The following is a 23,402-nucleotide window of genomic DNA, read 5'->3' on the forward strand; positions in this document are numbered from 1 at the left end:
CCCCACATCCTCCCACTCCTCCCTCCCAGCAGGCCAGTGGCCCACCTTTCTGCGTCAACCTTAGCACTGCTGAGGCAGCTTGGGCGATGAGTCCTGGGGAGGAGGGGAGCCAGCAGCCGCTCCGGGCCCGGAACTGGGTAGGAGGTGCCCCCTGTCGGCCGTGTGAAACCCAGCAGCAGCAGCCTTGGTGGTACTGGGAGCCAGTTCCCAGCAAGACAGGACTACGGGGCCCTTCCCCATCTCCAGGGTGGTGCTGTAGGGGGGTGGGGTAGAAAATGAGGTTTGTTTTTTCCACACCCTATTTCTGGGCCTGGTTATCTTGGTTGCTGCCTAAACTTTGTGTCTTGTGCTGTGTGAGAACAAAATGCTCATCTTTCAGCCCTGCTTGTCAAAGGGGAGTTCTACTGCCAGGAGCCAGGAGCCTCACTGGTATGCTTCCCGCTGTGGGCACTGAGCCTTTTAGAAGGTGGGCAGCTAGTCATCCAGAGCCCACAGCCTAACCCAAACCCCAACCCCGGGGACTGCACACACTCCAGCATAGATAGCATCCTGGCTGAGCTAGCCGCTGCGAATCTCAGCTCCAGCTTTATAGTCTGCCCAGAAGATTCAGCCCCGCTCAGCCTGGCCAGGCCAGACCAGACTTATCTATGGCCTGGACTCTGAGGCCCTTCCTACGCTCTCTAGTTTACCTCATAGGCGACTGGGAGCCTAGCAGCTCCATCTGCCACCTGCTCCAGAGCTAGGACAGAGGGCCCTATGCCCTGGAAGTGTGGGGCCTCTGCAAGACTGCTAACACAGATAAGAACTTTTGTGTTGAGTCTGCTGAAACACAGTCTTCCTGGTGTTTCTGTCGCTTTTGTTTTTTTTTTTTTTTTTTTGAAGATCTATTTATTCTGCATTTTATGTATACGAGTGCTCCGTCTTCATGCACACACCAGAAGAGGGAGTCAGTTCCTGTTACAGATGGTTGTGAGCCACCATGTGGGTCCTGGGAATTGAGCTCAGGACCTCTGGAAGAGCAGTCAAATGCCCTTAACCTCTGAGCCATCTCTCCAGCCCCTCTGTCACTTTTCGATGCGAAGTAAATGCTGACCCTTGGAAAGAAAATGAAGACTCCACCGGTGACAAGCTTCTTCAGGTACCTGAGCCTTCCTATGGATAGTGACCTTATGACCTGCTCAAGGTCACCACCTCTAAAGGCTGACCCCAGGCCCCAGCTTGCTGACTGGGGGTCCTGGAAACCTGATGACATCAGGAGAAAGGGCGGCTCCTCTTGGCCAGCGGTCACCCTGTGCAGCTGGCTCTGGCACCAGGTGCCATTCTTCCCATGGCCCTCGCTCCCCTCTTCTACAGAGTAGAGCAACAGTGCCCATTTCCAGTCAGAGGTCCTTGCTCAGGAGGCATAAGATTCACTCACAGGCTTTGTTCCAACCCAGGGTACCATTTTCCTGCAGTTTGGGGAGCCCTCCCAACTCATAGGATAATGTCTCTAGTGCAAGGCTAGCTTCAGAAATGGGTGAGATCGCTTTGGGTACCCTGGGTTAAAATGAACAGGATTCCTGAGCCAGACAAGAGGTTTGATACCCAGCTCTCCCCTGGGGCGGGGGGGGAGGGGCATAAGTCAGGCCTTTCTGTGAAGTTGACCTTCAGAGCCTCCCCTGAGAACAAGGAATAAACCCTTCCCACCTTCCACACACTACCTCTTCTCAGACTCAAACCATCCTCCCTCCAGCCAGCTGTGTCCCCAGGACTGTTTCCTCAAAGTTACCCAGACTACCCAACCCATGAACTCAGTGTGAGCTTCCACTAGCTCACACTCACGAGTGAGTAGCTGCTGAGATCTGCCGAGTCACAAACACAAGGGCCCCTCTGATTGGGAGAGAATTTAAATGATGAAAAACCAAGCCCTTAGGCTGAAAGGCTGGCTACACCTGAGACGTGCACGTGGAAGCCACTCCCAACCACAGCTGAATGGGAGGAGGGGTCGGGTCTGCAGCTTCAAGACTTCCTCAGTGACCCTAATGTTCATCTAGGCCTAAAAGCTGCCAAGCCAGGGTTGCAGGCTGAGGGAGACGGGGGAAGGAGACTGTGGCTGGGCAGGCTGCTCTTACAGAGATAGTGACTGAACGTGACCCCATGTGCTGACCGCCTCCTTATTTGTCCGTTCGTTCTGCGGTGTTTGTGGAGTCCCTACTCGGTGCCAGGCTGTTGGAAGTGCAGACATTCAGGCAGATTTAGTCCCTGCCTGGTAGGAATGCTGCCTTGCTAGGAACGGACTGGCAGTCACAAATGCCTCTGCACACAACCCTAAGAGCCCAGAGCTAAGAAGACAGCCTTACTGGAAAGAGAGCCACCTCATGTGGGGGCCTTCCAGCAAAGGGAGCAGGTGGGAGGGGGATCCACCCATGCAGAAGCTTGGGTGGGCTCCAGTGGCAGTGCATGGCCAGCAGAGGACAGCAAAGACAAAGAACTCAGTTTCCCTGGCCCTGGAGATCCTCCTCCCCAGAACCAGATGGGAACATGGAGCATGGTCATGGAAGGACCAGTTCTGCTTGGATTTGGGGATGGAAACAAAATGTTTCCTTTGGGGTACCTGGGAGCTTTGGAAAGGTCCTCTCAGGGAAGAGAGGTTGACCTGGTTTATCCCCAGGTTCCACTGGTGAAGGCACAGAGCATGCATGGCAGAGCACAAAGTTCCTAGGGTGATGAGGTAGTGTAGGCCACTTGTGGGCTTCCAGAGTGGGGTCCTTAGCTGGCTCTGAGGTCACAAACAGGCTCCCCAAGTCAGAACCAGCCCCATGGTGCAGATGTGATAACTGAGTCCAAAGGCCTTGGCTGCCCACCTGTGACTTGAGCCCATGAGGACAACTCAGACTCCAGCATCCCCACAGAGACCAGCTGCCTCCCAACCTTACCCCTTATCCATTGCTCAGCTCACTCCAAGGGCCTCCCCAAGCTGACCCCATACTGCCCCTAGCCTTCCCTCCTTGTGGGCACTCTGTCCTATCTACAGAACCCAGACCTGGCACCCATGATACGGTCCTCGGGATTTCCTTCCAGTGCCCAACTGAGGTTACCTAGCTGTCCCCAAATTCAAATAAAAGAAGGCCCAGCCTGAAAGAGACCCTAGGCATTGCCTTGATGCCTAGGAATTCCAAGGAGCAAGCCCCTGCTGGCCTATGCAAAGGAAATGGCCCAGATTACATGGAAGTTGGAGACCAATGGTGTCTTAGTCAGGGTTTCTGTTGCTGTGATAAAACACCATGACCAAAGAGCAAGTCGGGGAAGAAAGGCTTTGTTTGGGTTACACGTCCACATTGCTATTCATCACTGAAAAAGCCAAGTACAGGATCTCAAACAGAACAGGAACCTAGAGGCAGGAGCTGATGCAGAGACCATGGAGGGGTGCTACTTACCAGCTTGCTCATCATGATCTGCTCAGTCTGCTTTCTTATAGAACCCAGGACCACCAGCCCAACGATGGCACCACGCACAGTGGGCTGGACCCTCCCCAATTGATCACTAATTGAGAAAATGCCTTACAGCTGGATCTCAAGGAGGCATTTCCTCAGCTGAGGCTCCTTCCTCTATGAAGACTCTAGCTTGTGTCAAGTTGACACACGAAACCAGCCAGGACAGAGGGAGAGAAGCTGCAAGCCTGGATGCCTGTCAATCCCATTAGACCCAAAAATTATGGGGTGACCAGTAGCAGCCAGCTTGAGAATGGAGACTGCCCTAGCTGCATATGTTACCACAGTAACATAGACTCCCAGAAGCTGGTTACAGATAGTCTCTGGCCACCCCTGCAGGAGGGTCATCCTACAGTTCAGGAGACTCCAGTGACTCTCATGGAAGGGTAAACCCAGAGCAGTGCAGATGTGGAGAGTCAAGAAGGCAAATACACAGCCATCTATGGTATGAGTTCCCCAACAGCCTTCAGCTCTGCCTTGGGGCTGAGCCTTTGGTGTCTTCTTGGTGACCAGAAGGACCAGTATCTCCCCATCTGTCCTGATTGGTTTTTTGTCAACGTAACACAATCTAGAGTCAACTGGGAAGGGGAACTCTTGTTCCAATTTTAGTATATGTGCTGCCAAAGGGAGCACAGGGAATCTCAACCGAGTCAGTATCTCTATCAGACAACTTGTAGGCAAGCCTGTAGGGCATCTTCTTGGTTAACGGCTGATGGGAGGATCCATCCACCATGGGTGCAATCACTCTGGGCAAGTGGTCCGGAGTTGTATAAGAAAGCAGGCTGATGCCGGGCGGTGGTGGCGCACGCCTTTAATCCCAGCACTCGGGAGGCAGAGGCAGACGGATCTCTGTGAGTTCGAGACCAGCCTGGTCTACAAGAGCTAGCTCCAGGTCAGGCTCTAAAGCCGCAGAGAAACCCTGTCTCGAAAAACCAAAAAAGAAAAAAAAGAAAAAGAAAGCAGGCTGAGCAAGCCATGCGGAGCAAGCCAGCAGGCAGCACTCCTCCATGGCCTCTGCCACAGCTCCTGCCTCCAGGTTTCTGTTCTGACTTCCCTTCATGAAAGATTGCAGCTGGAAACTGAAATAAACCCTTTCCTCCATCTTGGTCTTTGCGCTTATACAGCCAATGAAGCCCAAGTAGGACAGTCGTCCCTCCTCCTCTCCCCCCACCCCGCCCGTGTGGCCTTGTCCAGTCTGGTTCTAGCGATGTGATAGGCACAGAGCAGTGTGGCTGTGGTGGCCCTGGAGCTGCTTGCCATCCACACTCACACCTCCCTAGGACCTAGACTGCTGCCCTACGAGGTCTGAGCAGGGAGGTGACACAGCAGCCAGGGCCGCTTCTTTCCCAGTGCTGCCTCCATTCGGCTTCCTTCCGCTCTCCTCATAGAACAACAGGGAATCTGGGAACATTTTCTCCATTCTTGCCACCTGTAAAACTCCAAGTTCACCTATGTTCTCACCCTGCATGAAAAGTGGCGAGCCTGTGTCCCTGCTCCACCTTTCTTGGTCAAACCAGGCCCCAGCCATCACCTCAGGCATTCTTGATTCCCAAGGACCTTTGGGATCTTGCTTGCCTCAGTTCCCCCACTGTCTACCAGGAGACCGCACGGAGAACGCAGAAGTTTAGTAAGGGAAGGCCTTCCTGCCTTGCTCCCTTTTCCTTTTGATCAGGCAGCCCAGGCTAGCCTCCTATTCTCTACATAGCGGAGGATGACCTTGGCTTCTGACCTTCCTGCCTTCCTTCCAAGAGAAGACAGGCATGTGCCAGCAGTCTGAGTTTCTGAGATGTTGAGGATGGAACCCAGGGTCCCCTGTATGCTAGACAAGAGTGTACCATGCCTACCAACTAAGCCACAGCCTAGCCCTGGTGCCAGCTAATATAAACCCCTCCCACTTCCCCTTATCTCCATCCCCCTCAAAATATCTTCCTGTAAAGATGTACCCAGAAACCATGCACACTAAGGGGCTCCCAAATGACCCCTCCCCTTAGGCCTCCCCTTCCAGTGCTCAGGGCCAAACAAAGCCACCTTTTCACTTGGCCTTACAGCAGGAATGCAGGAGAGTGACGGAGGCCCTGAATACTATTTGAGGTCATGCTTTCTTCCTGGAAAGACCTGATCCCTGACGGTAGAGTCCCTGTCCTCCAGGGAAGCTTTCTCACATTTCCTGGTTCCCGGAACAAGCGTTGGGGCCAGAAGGTGGCAGTATCCTTGGCTGGGTGGACCGTTGCCCCGAGCTTGTTAGTGGGTGACTCATGGCTGGACAGACGCTAAACAGGGGTCATCTGTGGGTGTGCTCTGTGGATTGCCATAGAAACATCAAGAACAGAAACACAAGCTTTCGCCCATGAGTGTGCAACTCAGCCCTCGGGAATCAGAAGTGGGTGGCCACTTGCTGACGGTCTCAAGAAGTTAGCTCTGCAGAACATGAGGGCGGGGAGCGGGCTCGGCTGCTTTCCTGGTTTGCTGATCTTTAAGTGCTTCCCAAGCCCTGTGTTTCAATTTCCTGGATAAACCATGAAATTCTCTCATAAGGAATGAAGAAACTGGGGCTGGAGAGTTGCCTCAGAGGTGAAGAGCAATCGCTGCTCTTCCAGAGGACCTGGGTTCCATTTCCAGCACCCACATGGTGGTTTACAGCCACCTGTTAACTCCAGTTCCAGAGGTTCCAACAACCTCTTCTGGCCTCTGCCAGCTCCAAGTATATGTGTGGTGCTGGAAAACACCCAAACACATAAAAGAATAAAATAATAATTTTCTTTTTAGGGAATAAAGAAACTTGGAGCCTTCTACTTCCTGATCCACTTGGGTACTCCTGCTCTGGCCAGCTGGAGGCTGGACCACGGCCCAGGCCTGCTGCTCTCCACCCTACGACATTTCTAGGTCTCAGTTTCTTCATCACTAAAGTGTGTTGTTCTCTGTCCTCTGACAGCCGGGGCTTCCTGGGGAGGACAGACACAATAGCGCATGTGAAGCAGCCCCAGAGACAACGACCGGGAACTCAGGTGGGGGGCATCAGTTGTCCTTCTGGATGATCTCCTAGTCTCAGGAAAATGTCTTCTGAAGTTCAGACACACCCAGCTCTCCCTGGCCCTTCTGCACCTGTGTCCCTGTGCCCTCAGCTCAGCTCTGCGTATCTGCAGCCTGTGGTACTGGTGAACTTGGGGTTGGTTCTGACCCAGGCAGCCTTTTAACTGGAGTTCTCGCTCACGCTGGGGGCATAGGCGTGAGGCTCACAGCTTCCGTGCAGAATGAAGGCACCACCTCCCCTAACTCCACACAGCTCCTCCTTCCCAGTGGCCTTCAGATACCCTTGACTATGAGGGAGAGGTATTTTCCTCAGTAGAAAATCAGAAAACAAAATCTGCATGATTGTATCCTTCTAGTTCAAGTACAAGTCAGGCACAGAATGAAGCTAACACGATGAGGCAGCTAGCAGAAGCCAAAGTGTGGCTGTGGGGCGTGTGCATGCGTGCGTGCATGCGTGCGTGCATGCGTGCGTGCATGCGTGCGTGTGTGTGTGTGTGTGTGTGTGTGGTGTATGTGCTTGCACATGTGCGTCTGCGTGTATATTCATGCATGCTTGTAGCATGACTTATGTGTACCTGCATGCGTGTTTTCCTTTCTGTTCTATTCTAACGGTGACAGCCGGCACACACACAGGTTTGTGGTCTGCCTGCCTCTCCAGTAAACTCAATTCTCAGCCGGGGAATCCTGGAAGAAATCACGCGTCCTTGGGGCTCCCAGTCTCTCAGCTAACAACAGCAGCCTGGCAGGGGTGGGGAGGTGAAGGAGGTGGGAAAATGGAGACTGAGGAAGGGGGAGCGCAGAGGTAGAGGGACCTCCTGACAGCTACAGCCTAGGGCTGAGCCCACCACCTTGCTGAGCCTCCAGCCGGAATGGGGTTCGTTCTCAAGCATCCTGAAGTGAGAGGATGCAGGGGTGCGGTGGGGTTGGGGGTATGGGGTAGGGGTGGGGAGTTCGACCCTGCAGAAAAAGATGCTGTCCTGGAGCAGACCCTGTCCCCAGCCTCCAGCATTCCCTTCATGCCTTTCCTTCTAAGCTGGGCCCGTCCCACAGGGAAGCTTAAGTCCCTGGGCTCATTGTTCTTGCCGGCAACAGCAAGCCAAGCCAGGCCGACAGAACGCGTGATCTCAACACCTGTGTCAGTCAGCTGAGGCCGCCAGTTAGGCCCCTCTCTCCCGGCCTCCCTGCCCCCACACGGGTTTCTGCAGCCGTGGCCGGAAGGAAACTGTTCTGACAGTCTCTGCCAGAGGCTTCCCAGTGAGAAGCTGTAACCCCTGGGGCCCAGCCGGCTCACAACTCGCGTCATTGCGCGCAGGAGGCGCAGCAGAGCGGCACGGTGCTGGCCTGTGTTAGGTGACCTCTCCTTCGAATGATTGTTCCTGCAGACTCATTATACAGAAACGCGACTAACCCCCACAGGGCCTTTGTGTGTCTCCAGCTCCCTGTTGACCAAGACTCCCCGGGCCAGGGCTCCTACAGTTCCTTGTCACACAGGCAGAGGCCCCCAGAGCCAGACCCTGCGGATGTTTATTGCGGCTGCTCCCTGTTGCCTGGACCAGTGAAGGTGACCCCTAAGGCTGGTGTTCTCGAGTGGCGAGCGTCCAGAGTCTTGTCTTTGAGGCAAGGCCTCTGCTGCCCCCTGGTGATAAGACTGTGACACACCAGTGGTTAGCAGACAAAAGTCTGTGAGGTTGAGACCAGTTGAAACAAAGACGAGGAGTTGAAACAAAGACGGGGATCTGGTTATTTTAGGACTGAAAAAACCAGCCTGCAGCCACAAAGCAAGCCCTGAACAGAGCAGGACCAGCATCTACCTGCTCTCCCCAGAGATCCCAGCCTGCAGATTTCCTGTGACGTTATAATAATCTTCCACCTGGGGATCCAGAGTGCTGGCTTTGAGGTCAACGTGGATTCCATCCCAACCTTCACCAACAGGCAACACAAGGCAAATGACTCCATTTCAGAGCTAGGATTATGTCATCTAATATAAGTGACCAAGTCACCGGCTTCTGGGTAGGTCGCGTGAGGATGGCCAGTTACCAGTGTGACCAGCACCCTACTGGGCACACAGTAGGTCCTCTGTTAAGAAGTGTACCCCTACTGCTCTAACTCTGATAACACCACCATGCTGCTGCTGGTGTTGGCCCTGGAACTGATACCATCAAGATGGTGACTGTCCTAGATAGCTTGTTATCTATCAATTTGGCAGAGCCTAGGGTGGGGGGGAGATGGAGGAAGAGTCTCAGTGGGTAATAATCTTTATCAGATTGGCCTATGGCTATGTCTGTGGGAGACTGTCTAAGTTGTTAATTAAGGTCGGTGGGGGGGAGCAGCCCACTGTGGGTGGTACCATTCCCCAGGTAGGTGGTCCTGGGCTGAGTAAGAAAGCTAGTTAAGTGTGAGCCTTGAAGCAAGTCAGCAAACAACATCCTCCAGGATTTTTGCTTCATGTTCCTGCTTGAGTTCCTACTCTGACTTCCTCCAATGATGAACTATGACCTGGAAGTGTAAACCAAGTAAACCCTGCCCTCTCGTAAGCGGCAGAAAGGGACCTAGAAGTGGGATGGTGGTAGTGGTGACAGTGTCGTCATGACAACCTTGGTAGTAGCGGTGACGTCATGACGACCTTGGTGGTAGTGGTGACGGTGTCGTCATGACGACCTTGGTGGTAATGATGATGGCAATGAGCTCATCAGGTTGTTAAGTCTCAAACCTGGGACAAACGGCGAACTGAGGTGCCTGTTAATATATCAAAGCAGACATTATCCACCAGCCTGTCTCAGCGGGGCCAGGATCTGTTACAGAGTCATCCTGGCTGGCATGCCTCACTCCCACACTAGGCTTTCCTGCCCAGTGGCTGCCCATCCCCCAGCTGTTCTTCCCTACATAACCTCAGCCATCTTGGCTACCAGTCCTTTTGGGGTCTCTCAGTCTCCTGGCTTCCTGGCTCTCCCCTCTCCTCTTCCCCATCTCTTCCCCATCCCTTCACATAGCCTGGTTCAGTTTTCCAGCTGTGTTTACTCTAGACTCTCCCAGATGTCTCTGCCCTTGCCTGTGTTCTCCTTATATCTATAATTTAAAAACTTCAACCCCTTAGGAGCAATCATGTCCTTCTTTTATTTCTTTTTATCATTCGCAGGTGATGAGAATGTCACGGCAGGTGATGACAACATCATCAACGGTGGTGATGATAATGGTGATAATAGCCATGGAGATGACAATGATGATGATGATGATGATGATGATGATATAATCACGGAGGGGTGATGGCAACAACGATGTTATTAGAGTGTCAATGATGGTGGTGTCATTGATGATATTGTCATGGTAACGATGGTAACATCATGGTGGTGATGATGGAGGTGGTGGTGATAGTAGTTATTGCTATATCCCCAATTTTAGATCTAAGACTCTGTGTTGCAAAAGTAAAAAATCACAACAGGCCCCCTCACTCCCCACTGGAGTAGGAGAAGAGAGAGGCCTCCATGTTGAGATACATAGATAATACATAGGGAATACAGAGGTGTCAGGTTCAATCACAGGTCAACCCATCAGCACAGACAAAGTATTCACAAAAGTCACAAAAGCAGAACTGTGCATTTATAAAAGAGTTTAACCAATGGTCAGCCGATGAGATTGGCAGCACAGTCTTAAGATTAGGACCCATTCGGTGTCCCGAGTTAATCACCAGTGTGGCAGGTTTTACTGCCTCCTGCTTTGCCATCTCGAAGGTTGTAACCCCACTGTTGATGGAGGAGAGTTATCTGTCTATGTTACTTTCATTGGTTAATTAATAAAGAAAACTGCCATGACCCTTTAAGAGACAGAAAATTAGGTAGGCGGAGTAGACAGAACAGAATTGTGGGAAAAGGGGTAGCAGGCAGTGGGGAGACGCTTCAGGCAGTTGCCATAGTGAGTCTCCATGCTTCTCCTCTCCGAGATGGACGCAGGTTAAGATCTCTCCTGGTAAGGCACACCTCGTGGTGCTACACAGATTACTAAATATGGTTTAAAGGAAGATGTGAGAATTAACCAATAAGAGGCTACAGATAATGGGCCAGGCAGTGTTTAAAAGAATACAGTTTCCGTGTAATTATTTCGTGTGTAAAGCTAGCCGGTGGCCGGGTGGTGGGACGCAGCCCCGCCGCTTCCTTCTACACACTGTGACAGGTTTAACATTTCCATGTTCTGCAGTCCCTAAGGCAAATGTCTTACCTCCTGCTTCACTTAGGGAGATTCATCTAAACCTTCAGCAAACACGGGTGTCAGGCCAGGTCCAGGGGAGGAACTTACCCCTTTCAGTTATGATGATAGCGTTGAAGACAAGAAGGACGTGATGGTGATTATGTCATTGTGGTGAACATGATGACAGTGATCGTGGCAGTGATAATGGTGGTGACGTCATCGTGGTGATGTAATGGAGGCTGTGATGATCCTGTCATTGTGGTGATGATGACAATAGCAATGACGATAGTAATGATGTCATCATGGCGATGATGATGCCAATGGACGTGATGCTGGTGGTGATCATGATGATAATGATGATGATAACGATGATGACATCATCGTGTGGTGACGATGGAGATGATGACATCATCGTGTGGTGACGATGGAGATGATGATAGTGGTGCCGATGGGGATGACTATAGCAAGGAGGATTCCCTGAGGTGGGACTGAAATTCCAGGAAGGGCTCACAAATGATTCTTACACTGGAACCACGCAGCCACATTCAGGTGTCCTGAGTGGAGGGGAACAGGTACCACTATAGAGCGGTGCCTCCAGCAAGGCAGCATCCAGGGAGATTTCTCTAGGGAATTTCCCACTGGTATTCTAGAATCTCCTCTACTTGTTATCACCTCAGGCAAGGACTATAGAGCAGTTTTACCCTCCAGACTCTGATGAGGAAGGTAGGGCAGGCTGGGAATGTATTTACAGAGCACTGTAAATGGTTCTGAGGTTTCCGTCTGGGGGGCACTGGCCAACTTATCCTACTATGGGTCCCAGGGTGGACAGTGCAAGCTCTGACTGCCTGGGCCTGTCTGGGAAACCACCCTGACCTGGGCATATTCTGGAAACCAAGGAGTAAAATCAGGAAATCAGGTGCAGTCAGGGCACAGGGACCCTGAAAGCCAGGCCAAGAGACAGACCACAGGCACAAACCTCTGAGGAAGAAGTCAGGGGTGGGGATTGAGCATGCCCAGCAGACTAGGCAGTGTCTAAGGCAGGGGCTGGCAAGCATTCATGTTATATGATCAGGACTGGTCCCACATGAATGGAAGGGAGTTGGGCAGAAGAGAGGGGAGCAGGCAGCCCATGCTTCAGTTCTTACTGGAGTTCTTACTGTAGCCTCTAGGACTAGCAGACAGAAGCCTCAAGGCCACAAAACCTCTGACAGCTAATCAGACCCTGCAGCCATGGGCACAGCTGTACCCAGTGTGTTAGAGTGGAGTCATCATAGCCTCCTACTGGCGTGATAGCCTCCTGCTGGGACAGCATCCAGAAAACCTTGCCATGCCTGCAGAGAGGTGGGGGGGGGAGCATCTGCCACAACTCCTCGCACACAGGGTCTGTGAGATGAGCCCAGGGAGGCCCTAGAGATTTCCAGGCCTTGCGCTTTACTCCCCCAGGGCCTCATTGAGTTCCTCCTAGGCAAGGAGGACAGTGCTGATCCCCAGAGCTGCCTTAGGATGGCCATCTGCTCTGAGCCTGCAGGGAGCCTTGTGACCTTGGTCCCATAGTAGCTGTGGTGGCATGACATCTCCTGGAATCCTGGGCAGGGAGTTCAGGTGAGGAGACATAGGCTACAGGCATCCCCAGAAGAGGTGGGTAACCAGGCCCTGGAATTGGCTTTTCTGTTCTGAATGGGGGAGTTTCTTGGGGATCCCCCCTGCCCAAAGATCCCAGAGCATCTCAGAGCAGGAAAGCAGCCCCAAGTATAGCCTTTAAGGCTCCCAAATTTAAGAGACAATATGTCTAGAGAGTGAGAGAGGAGAGGAAGGGAGGGAAGGAGGGAAGGAGGGGAAGGAGGGAGGGAGGGAGGAAGGGAGGAAATTCCTACTCTCCTCTTCTTGCAATGACACAATCAGGTTGCATCAGGGCCACCCTGGGGACCTCATTTCACCATAATCACCTCCATTAAGATCCTGTCCCCAAAGATATCTTCATTCTGAGGGACCAGGTCAAGTAATCTTGGGTGATCACAGTACAGCTTACACAACCAAACATCCACTCTGAAGGATGTCAGGCCTTGGACATCCAAGGACAGCTCAGCACCGTACAAGACTCCACCCTCGTGACCTTAAGGGATACCCCAGGAAGTCGAACTGAAGGCTGGCCCAGGAATGAGGGTCTCAGGGAAAGCTTTCCCAGCATCAACCCCAAATTGGGAAAGTCATTTCTGCCATAGGGGATGCTCCAAGTTTATGCACATGGATGAAGCAATGGGGCAGCCTGTGGGTGTCCTGTGATAAGGTATGGGTTGGGTGTAGCTGGGGTCTTCCCCAGGAGAAAGCCATTCTGTACAAGTTCAACACAGCGGGAGTGATGTGTGCTCGATGCTTGTGTGCACAGTGTACAGTGTGTGGAGTGTATGTGGTGTGTTTGGTGGGCTCTGTACGTGTGCCAGGCACCACGAGTACACTGTCTGTGTGCTGCACAGTATACATGGTATGTCGTATGTTTGGAATGAGTGGCAGTGTACATGTGTACATGTGTGTGATGTGTGGTATCCACTATGGTGTGTGTCATGCATGTGATGGACATGTGTGTATTGCACCTCCTGAGTACTAGGCCATCTGCAGGACTTAACTGCCCTGGCCAAGCCTGTGTGGCCATAGTGCCACTCCTAAGAACCTGCTGCCTCTGCCTCACCCCTAAGGGAAGGCTGTGATCCTTTAGACAAGGCCTCCCCGCCACTGGGATCTGAACAGATAGCAGGAGCCTGCTCTGGGTAGACATGAACTTCCAAGTCCTGTCTGCTCTGGTGAGGGAAGGGGAAAGGAAACCTGACACCTCCAGTGTGGGTCATAACACAGTGCCACAGAGCTTGCTACAGAGGACTTGAGAGACAGGTTGTCAAAAACCCGCTCAGGACAGGCAGGAGATGCTGACCACACCCTCCCGGGTGCCCCCCACTGCACCCCAAAGGGAGACAGCACGACACCAGACTGCAAGTTGCTTCTGTCACCTGCTCTTTATTGTCTGCCAGGGGCTCCATTCTCATGGGTGACCAGGGTCCCCAGGAGCAACACTACATAGAGAAAGTCACAGGAAGAGGGGCTGAGAAAAGTGGACCATCAGAGCTCAACACACGAGCCTGCAGCAAGTGTGAGCTAGAAGGGAGGTGGCCGTCCAGGGGCTCAGCAGAGGACTCTCAGAGTTGGTTAGCCGCCACCCACTCCCGCTTTACCGCAGATCTCAGATGCCACATCCCAGGGGGCCAGGTCATATCTCAAGAGTTCAATGCCATTATTCTCTCCAGCTGACTGGTGTTGAGCCTGGGTCACCCTGAACCCGCAGCACCTCAGGCCAAGATCCCAAGCTCTCTAAGTCACTTTCTCAAACCCTCAACCCTCTGAGAAAAACGGAAAGGAAACAGAAAGGAAGGGAGGAAGGCAAGGCTGAGATCCCTGGGCTCAAGGGGTCAGGGGCCTCAGGGGACAACCAAGGTGAGGCCTGCTTAAGACGAGGGTGCCGAGCTGGGCTTCTCCTCCCGTGACACAGGAATGGCCCTCTCACTGTGGCCAGCATCCAAGCCGGACTGGACCTTGGGGCCAGAGAAGGTCAGCATGCCATCCGCAGACAGGGAGCAGGAGAGGGCAGACTGGTCCACATTGGAAGGCAGACGGTAGCGACGGTGGAATTCACGGGAAATGTAGCCATGGTCATCCTGGGGACCGCCGGGGGGGAGGGAGGACATGGTCAGGGGTGTGAGGGATGTCAGTGGCCACCATCCCACACTGGAAATAGAACCTCTTAGACCACACAAGATAGCTAGGGTCCAGGTGGTCTTACAGGGCTGGGCTTTAGGACCAGAGCACCAGTGCCTAGCCCCTTCACCATGAGATTCACAGACTTGCAACCAGACTCCTTCAACCCTGGGATTATAGCAAGCCTCCAAGGGACCACTGGCAAAGGCCAGTTACAGAGAGTGGGCCTGCTCAGGGCCCATGCTGTGAAACGGACTTCTGCAGATTCTTCCTCAACCGTCAGCCGCCCTGCCCTGTGACTTCTGATCACATCCAGTGAGCTATGCCGTCCTAGGTTCTGTATTCCTCCCAGCTTCCCCTCCTCTTGGACCCACAGGGACTGCCCAGGACCAGAGTGGCAGCGATCCCACCCCACAGAAAGCTTCAGTTAGGTAGAAAACTCACTTCCTCTGGAATCTTGGCCCCTCAGACTCAGCTCCCTGAACCCAATATCTCCCATCTCTAGGAACAAAGGCCAAGAGGTAGGAGGTATACTCTGCAGCCTGGCCCAGGATCAGGGAAGCCTTGTTCTGACTTCAGCACACAGGGGGCTTGGTTTGCCCCACCCCCTTCTAGTGTTGACAGAAAAGTCCACCCAAGAGAAACTAGGACCGGGACTGAGAACCCGGCTAGCCCTCTCTGCCATCTGGCCCACATGGACGTGACCACCTAGCCAGCCTCATTGAACTTTCCGGTCTGTCAGGAAACTTTACCTCCAGCCAGATCCAGCGCCTGGAGCTCCCTCAGTCCAAAGACCTGGGGGTTTTCCACTGGATCAGGAACCATGGGGCAGGATGGATGACTCCTAGGAAAGCTTTGCCTGCCTGACAAGGGACTTCCTTATGCTTCAGGACTGTCACTCACTAACTGAAATACCACAGTGACCACACAACGTTTGGTGTGCGTAAATGCCAGTCCGTCTGCCCTCGGGGTTCTTTTTCCCCAGTCAGGTTGCATATGGCTCAGAGGGGCTATGGCTTTCAACATTCTCCTTTTCAGAGGTCCTTTCTAATCCCCTGTCATCCAGAAGACCCTGGGGGACAGCTGGAATTGTGCCCAATGCAAAGGTTCTCATCTTGCATCCCTGAGCTCCGCACCTGCTGCTGCCTGGCCCTGTTGGGGCTGAGCACAGTGACCTCCATGGTCCTGGAAGGTCCCAGCAGGAGCAGCAGAGCCAGGGCAGCCTCCCATGGTCTCTCTTAGGGTACAGGGCCCACATAGATGGGGATACTACCCAAATTCACCTGTCTCTCATTGTGCTTGCCGTGAATCTCCACGAAGTCCTCCAGTACCTTCACGGTGAGGTCCTCAGGAGAGAAATGCTTCACGTCCAAGAAGATGACAAACTTGTCCCGGTCAGATCGGACCTGAAACCCAAACCCACATGTGGAGCTCCCCAAAGGGCCGCCAGCTCCAGTGACAAAGGGTGGGGAAACAACTGTGTGACTCCTTCTGGGTGGATGAGGCCAGACAGGGAAGTACCCAGCCATAGGAACCCACTGCCAACCATGTCGTAGCTCCAACTTCCACAGGCCAAGTGAGCCTAGAGCTGGAACCGACCGCTCACCTGGCCCCACAGGTGAGAGCACCCCTGACCTCCGGGCCCAAAGATTGGGCAACGCTAGGTCAGCCAACTAATTATAGGGCGGTTGGCTAATTGGTTATAGGTTGGAGAACTAGTTAGAATAGGATGACTGGCTGATAAATGAGTAGCTTGGCTGATTAGAGTCCAAGTCATTAGTTATGAGTTAGCTGGCTGGTTGGTCATCGTCAGATGGCTACTCACAGGTTGACCAGTTGTTTGGTTATGGCCTAGTGGCTGGTCATGAGTTGGGAGGGTCTTAAACACGTTAAGTAGCTCATTGATTAAGTTAAGCCGGTAATGAGCTGGGTGGGTCTTAGCCTGTGAAGTAGCTGGTTAAACTGTTAAATAGCTGATTGGTTATGGTTGATAAAGGGCTGGTGGTTTCACTGGGGATTGTTTTCCTGGCTGGCTGGGAACTGGTTAGCTGGTGTGATGAAAGTTTCCGATCTCTCAACAGCCCCAGGAGCCTACCTCACCTGTCCACATGATGCTACCAACAGCTTCATAGCACCGCTGTCTGCCTGCACAAAGCCCAATGCACTCTCCTCCCTCTGCCCTGACTAGAGCCTGTGTTTGGGCAGTTTGCATACTAGAACTCTGGCTAGATCTGCTCTGGGAGCCTTCTTTTAAAGCAAAGGGAGGCTTAACTCTTCTAGAACTGTGAATCACTTAGGTAGGGTCAGGGAGATGGCCTTGTGGCCTTTCTTTGGCTACCAGGGAAGCCAGAAGGGAGTCCCAGCTGCAGCTTTGCCAGACACAGAGGCTCCTGCCCCTCTGTAAGGAAACTTCTCCTCACTGTGCTTCAGGGCAGTACATCCCACCCCCACCCCAAAAGAGAAAGTCCAGGGAGGGGCGGCCAGCTCGGGAAGCTTGCCTTTGTCACATGACTTGCCTTGATGGGGTTGTTCTTGGGGTTTCCAGCATGTGGTTGGTGCATTACAAACCACATATGGGTCATGAGCTGAGGGGAGGAAAAGACAGCAGTCGGGCCCAGGCAGGTCTCCTCCTCCGGCCCCTTTCCCAGTGACGTGGGAGGTTGTGACGGCTAGGCTTATGGTCTCCCACCCAGTCTCTGCTGGGTGGGTATGAGGCTGGGAGAGGCAGGGGCATAGTTAGAGGAGGGCACAGGGCAGTGGTGGATCCCTAGCTGTCCTCTAGACCAGTCCAAGACCCCTTTGACCAGCAAGCGGCCAGGGTGGCGACATCTTACCTCAGAGATTCCAGAGTCCAGCACCGTGCGGAAGAGGGACTGGCGATAGTAGGGGCTGATGGTGGAAGACAGGAAAGGCAGCAGGTCGTATTCGAAAAGGCCCTCGCCGAAAAACTGGTCAAACAGACGGCTGGGGTAGAAGGGCCCCAGGGCACGCTTGAACCAAGGGTGCTGGATGGTGACGTCCATGTTCTTCTTGGCAACGCAGGGACCGGAGGCTGGCAGCGAGTCAGGCAAAGGCCTCTGGGCAGTGCAGTGGAGAGCTAGCGTTCTGGTCTGCCCTATATACGCCTGCACAGAATAGAGGCATTAAGGGATTTCCCAAAATGCCTATGCTCAGCTCTGAAGGGAGGCTGCACTGTCAGCAGCTGGGATGCTCACCCATCGCCCGGCCCTAGCCACACACACTGAGCAGCAAGGGCCAGCTGTCAGTCCAGATGTCCCCAAGGAGATCCTCCAGGCCTGAGACAGCACTACTTCATACATTGTCCTGCAGGATCCTCCTGACCTTCCTAGGATTTTCACAAATAGGGAAACTGAGGCACAGAGCTTAGCAAGCCATCTCCCAGATCTCCCAATGAAAGTATGTTGTTCAAAGCAAAACACCCTCTGTCTTTTTCTTACCCATAACAAAATACACACAACACAGAAAAATTTGAAAGGAGACAGAAAACAACGAAGAAACTGGCCAAATCCTGCTCCGGTTTCTGCTCTTCCTAGGCGTCTGTATGCTTCCAACAGCCTGCCTGGGTATGATTCTGGGCTTTCCTCTGTGTATCCCAGCCTGTGCTCCCCTCCCTGTGGTCACCATTCTTAGCAAAGCCTCAAGTCTTCCCAACATTGCTTCACCATGGGTATTAAACCAGCTGCTTCTGCCCAGTCCAGGGCTTATGCAGATCACTCCCAGGTCTTCCAGTGTCTTCCAGGCAAGGCAGGAGAGGATTCTGCTCCTCAGCCTGGGACTCACATCCAAGTATCACCAGGTGTAAGACATCCCTGCACTCCAGCTGCCTGTGTGTGGCCCTGGCAGGTGATGAGAGCACCAAGAACAGGAGGCGAGAACCTTGGCCCTAAAGCTTTGGGATCCCAGAGGAGTGACTTCTTGGGGTACCAGCAGTGAGGACCAGAAGATGCACCTGATAAATGCCGCACGAAGCAATGAGAGCCTCACAGTCTACCCCCCCCCCAGTCCCCACAACACTTGTTGCCCACAACTTAGTACTTCTTCAGGCCACACTAGGAGGTGGGTCCCAGTAGTACCCTGTGGAGGTCACTTTGACCACCAAGGCCCAGCAGATCAAATGAGAAATGATCCTCAGGAAGTAAGACAGCAGTTGGAGTTCAGCATGACTAAGTAGCAGATGTGAGTTCAGACTCCAGGAGCCTGACCCAGAGTGGTTTATTTTAGGCGTATTTAAGCACAGCACAGTTGGATGAAAACTTTTCCGGTGCTAATGAATTCTGTCCCATGTGTACAATAAAGCACACATAAATCTCTTTGAGGAACAAAGCAAACTAAATAAAGATCAGACATGACTACATCGAAATTCTTTGTAAAGTATGTAAAGTTTTTCTCAATCTATAGGACCCATTTTTATGAAAGGTGATAGGTTCTACAGATTGACGGAGAAAAGCGGGCTTATGATAAAGGCCCTGGGGAGGGTCCAGTGTGGTCTCTGGCTACACAGATAGTGCAAAGGTCACCAGGTTAGAACGCATATCTGACCCCAGCCTTCTGGGAGGGTAACCACATTCCCTCCCTTGAAGGAACAACCCTATGAACGTTCCAGGTTCCCCTGGTGCTTATCTGTGAGCACAAGGACCTTCATGCTTTCTACATCACTCTACTTTACAAACCAAGGAAGCGGGATTTAGGAAGGCTAAACTGCATGAGCACATCACCCCACTTGGAAGACAGGAATGGCATTCCATGCAGAGGGCTCAGGCTGTGTATTGAACTGGGGTCAACATCCAGGCAGCAGGAAGGGGTGAGGAGGCGTACCTAACTACGTTGAGGACCTGAGATGGTGAATGGAGAGGGGCTTACCCAATGGAAGAGCACTGGCTACGCCCTCCTTGGAAAGCTTCAGTCAAACCAGGTCCACGATCAGGGCTATGAGGAGCCGCCCTAGAGCTTGAGAAAGCAAAGACAGTAGCGTTCACTTACAGTTAGGCATCTGGGGTCCAGCAGGATGAATGAGTGGGTAAGGGAGCTTGCGGCACAAGCCTGACAACCCAACCCATGTAAGGCTAGAAGGAGAAAAAAGATTCCACAAAGTCATCCTACAGCCTCTACCTGAGGTGGCCACACATATGCACATACGTGCACACGTGCACACATGCACACAAAGACACACACACTTTATTATTATTATTATTATTATTATTATTATTATTATTATCATTATTATCATTATTATTATTATTTTAAACCAAGCCAAAAAAAATCAAGCCTAGCCTTTGAGTCCTGGAAGCTACTCCAGAAGCTGAGTCAAAAAGCTCTCAAGTTCAAAGCTCGTCTTGGTTAGAGTGAACTCAAGGTCACACTGAGCAGCTTCGTGAACTTTCTCAAAAGAAAGGCAAGGAAGGCCCAGGGATGGAGCTCAGTTGGTAGCATGCTTGACTGTCCTGCACAAAGCCCTAGGTTTGATCCCTCACACCACACTAGCCAGTGGTGGCACACGCCTATAATCCTAGCACTTAGGAGGTGGAGGCAAGAAGATTGGGTTTTCAAGGTCATTCTTAACTACCTGGTAAATTCAAGGCCAGCCTCGGCTACAGGAGGCCCTGTCTCTAAATAACAAATTAACAAATAGATAAATAAATAAGTTCTTGGAGGGATATTATAGTAGCATAGCACCTACCTAGTATAAATGAAGTCCTAAAGTCCATCACCAGTATCACAAAAATATAATCAATTTTCATATTTTTAATCACAAGTTCTTCTAAGTCATTTTGACTTGTTTAAATGCTGTCTTAAGAGCTGGACATTGTAGCACAAGCCTTTAAGGCAGAGGTAGGCAGATCTCTGAGTTCAAGGCCAGCCTGTTCCAGGACACCAGGGATATAAGAGAAACTCTGTCTTGAAAGGAAAAAAATGTTGGGTTAAGACAAAAGGGCTGGGAATTTTCAATCCCCACCTACGTCACTGAACACAGAAGACAACATTCTTCTCTGTCTCCTAAACAGATCCTGTGTGTGAATGAAGACCAATCTGGGACTACAGGCAGGAATAATGCCAAGGTGCCAGCCTGAGACCGCCTCTTGTGGGACACACAGTCCAGTACCAGGGAGGACAAAGCAAGCTTTTATACCCCTCATAGTCCCGCTCCTAGAGAGATTATTAATTCCCGCATGCTAAAGGGTTCAGTGGGCTCAGGGACTATGAGAGGCACAGTCCTCACCACAGGGCTTGCCTTCAGCCTGACCAGGCCTGAGTACGCATGCACAGAGTTCTAGAGAGGGAAACTTGAAGGTGCCACCCTTCTGCCTCAGCTCAGGTTGCTGCATGAATATCCTGGGGCTGCTGGAACAGAAAAACACAGGCTGGGCAGTTTACACAACACAGACATATTATTGTCCTGAAGCTCTGAAGGCCAGAAGTCTGCAATGTGTATCTCAGAGCAAAAGTAAAAGTGCTGGCTGGGTAGGGCCCTTGGAGGCTCTGGAGGGAACCAGCTTCCTGCTTTTCCAGCTTCTTCCCGATCAGGGCTCTGTCTTCACATTCAAAGGAAGCCAGGGACAGGCAAGACTTTTTAATATTCCATCCTCCCAGCTCTCACTCTCCTACCCCTCTTAGAAAGATCTGTTCCAGCTGGGCGGTGGCACACACCTTTAATCCCAGCACTTGGGAAGCAGAGACAGGTGGATCTCTGGGAGTGCAAGGCTAGTCTACTGTACAGAGCAAGTTCCAGGACAGCCAGGGCTACATAGAAAAACTCTGTCTCAGAAAAAAAAAAAAGAAAAGAAAGAAAGGAAGAAAGGAGGGAGGGAGGGAGGGCAATGCCAACCTTCCAGGCAGGAAGGCAGGATGTGTCTACTGGTATTAACACTGATGTGGCAGTCATAGGAATAACCAACCTCTTTCTGCATGGAATTGAAGTCGACTCACATGAAGGAACTCTTAGAAACCTGATGAAAAGCTCATTGCTGGTGAAGTCATAGCTGCTAGCAGGAAACCTACCACTGTGTTTTGCTCAATGGACACATTGTCAAACTACCTTCTAAATACTGATGTTTAATCCCATAGATTAGAGCTGCTCTCACCTTTGGTCAGAGAAATGTCTTCTGCGATGGGTCGCAGAGTCAGGGCAGAGGCTCACAGAGTCAAAGTGTGAGAGTAAAGTGACCCACTAAGAGGTCAGGACTAAATGGGACATTTACATGAACGCCTCTCACCCAAATCTCAAGGAGCATCTGAGAAGGGAGGGAAGGAGTGTGAGACGCAGAGGGTGCAGAGTACGGCGGTGAGGTGCTGTCTTCTGGATACCGCATGGCCATTGCTCCCATGAGCCCACAGCGGCTACCAAGATGAAGACAGCCAGCATTTCACCAGAAGGCCTTGTGAGGGTACAGAAGAATCCCTGCGACTCCACAAATTTGCATGCGTCAACAGATTTCAAAGGATCTCATTTGCTTGTATAAACTTCATGGGGGGGAGGGGGCTGTTGGATCAGCGCTGACTGTGGCCCACGAGACCCACCTGTGCTTTATTGCAGGCTTAATGTTTAAATTTGTGAAACTGAGCCCAACCCAGGCATCATGTTCAAATGCAAGCATCAGCCCATGCCTGAAATATGTCACTAAATAGAAATGCTCTCTTCTCCCTAATTGCCAATTGCTTTAAAGAAAAATGAGAAGAATCACCGTTATCCATAATTATCACCTGATTTCACTGAAGTCGATTTTGTCCTGTGAAGGGTGACGTGTTCATAAAGCAACCAACCTGTGTGCGGCCACACAGTCTGCCTTCTGAGGGGGCAGCAGCACCAATTCCAGGCCCCTTCCTCAGTTTCACAGGCAGGGCTATTCTCACCCTAGAGCTTGGCAATCTCTATATTCTCGGTCAAAGGCATCTCTTGGCTTCTCTTTGGCTTACTGGAATTGCCAGCATTGTGCTTGTGTGGAGGGACATTATTAAGTAAAATTGGGGTTACAGGAACACAAACTCCCAGGCCGTGACCAGCGGTCTCATCCTCTCTTGACTAGAACCTAGGAAGCAGACAGCCCAACATGTCCTGTTAACAAATGATGTCCCATTTGCAGGTTGAAAACAAAACAAACAAACAAATAAAAACAGAAAATAAATCCATTTCCCAAAATCAAAGAAAGACAATGCACCCTTCTTCTGGGGCTGAGAAAGGGGTCTGAGCAGAAGTGAGTCCCTCTCTCACAGGCCCTGGCTGGGGACTGAGTCTGCTAAAGGGCCTGGATGCCAATGGCTACCATGTGTGCCCAGCATCCTGGGGCCTGTGAATTCAGGCCACAGGGAAAGGGGAACCTACAAGGTAGGCCTCGGGCTGCCAAAGCTACAGGGACACCAGTCACTCTTGATCCAGGGGATGAGGAGTGTGGGCTTGATGCCAGATATTCTGAAGGTAGAAGAGGGGACAGAGAATAGAGGTGGGGATGTTAGGAAAGAACCCCTGTGGAGCTGTTTTGGAGAGACATTTGTACTGTGTGTCGGGTGTGGCGAGTGTGGGATATGTGGGGATTGTGTATCTGTTATGTGTGCAATATATGCACCTGATAATGTGTGTATGTTGTGTGTGATTGTGTGTCTATGGAGTGAGGTAGTAGGGTGGAGTTGGAGGTAAGTGTGTATGCATTGTGTGAAAGAGTCTCAGCCTCCACCTTGGCGGCCCTCTTCCCCTGTGTCTAAGAACAGAGGCCAGGCAGGAAGGCCCTCTGGACTTGTTTCCGTGTCCTCCCCGTCTGGTGTGGACAGCAGCTTCCCACCCCAACCTCAGCCTTCCTGCTCCACTGCACATGGCTCAGCCGCCCCACCCTGGCAGAGCTGACATCTGCTTGATTCTGAGGATTCCCGCGACGCCAGCAGTCTGCTGTGCAGTCAGAAAGCCTCGCTCAATTTTCCACCCCAGGGACCAGGGCTCCTATACAAAGCCAGTGCAGGGCGACCAGC

At 52.0% G+C, this 23,402-nt stretch overlaps 1 protein-coding gene across 3 annotated transcripts; it reads right to left on the bottom strand.

The window, feature by feature from the left end:
• Nucleotides 1-14,176: 14,176 nt before the first annotated feature.
• On the bottom strand, nucleotides 14,177-17,449 carry Cryaa (crystallin alpha A). 3 transcript variants are annotated; one of them, XM_038343345.1, is made up of 4 exons: nucleotides 17,261-17,449; nucleotides 16,943-17,011; nucleotides 15,710-15,832; nucleotides 14,177-14,386 (listed from the first exon to the last, which is right to left on the bottom strand). In XM_038343345.1, the coding sequence occupies exons 1-4, from the start codon at nucleotides 17,447-17,449 to the stop codon at nucleotides 14,177-14,179; spliced, it is 591 nt and encodes a 196-aa protein (XP_038199273.1). The 3 variants fall into 3 exon arrangements, with proteins under 3 accessions (XP_038199273.1, XP_038199272.1, XP_038199274.1); XM_038343344.1 differs by having other exon boundaries at nucleotides 16,925-17,011; XM_038343346.1 differs by lacking the exon at nucleotides 16,943-17,011.
• Between the last annotated feature and the right edge of the window lie 5,953 nt (nucleotides 17,450-23,402).

Source organism: Arvicola amphibius, chromosome 9 (assembly GCF_903992535.2).
Source record: "Arvicola amphibius chromosome 9, mArvAmp1.2, whole genome shotgun sequence".
Lineage (NCBI taxonomy): Eukaryota > Metazoa > Chordata > Mammalia > Rodentia > Cricetidae > Arvicola > Arvicola amphibius.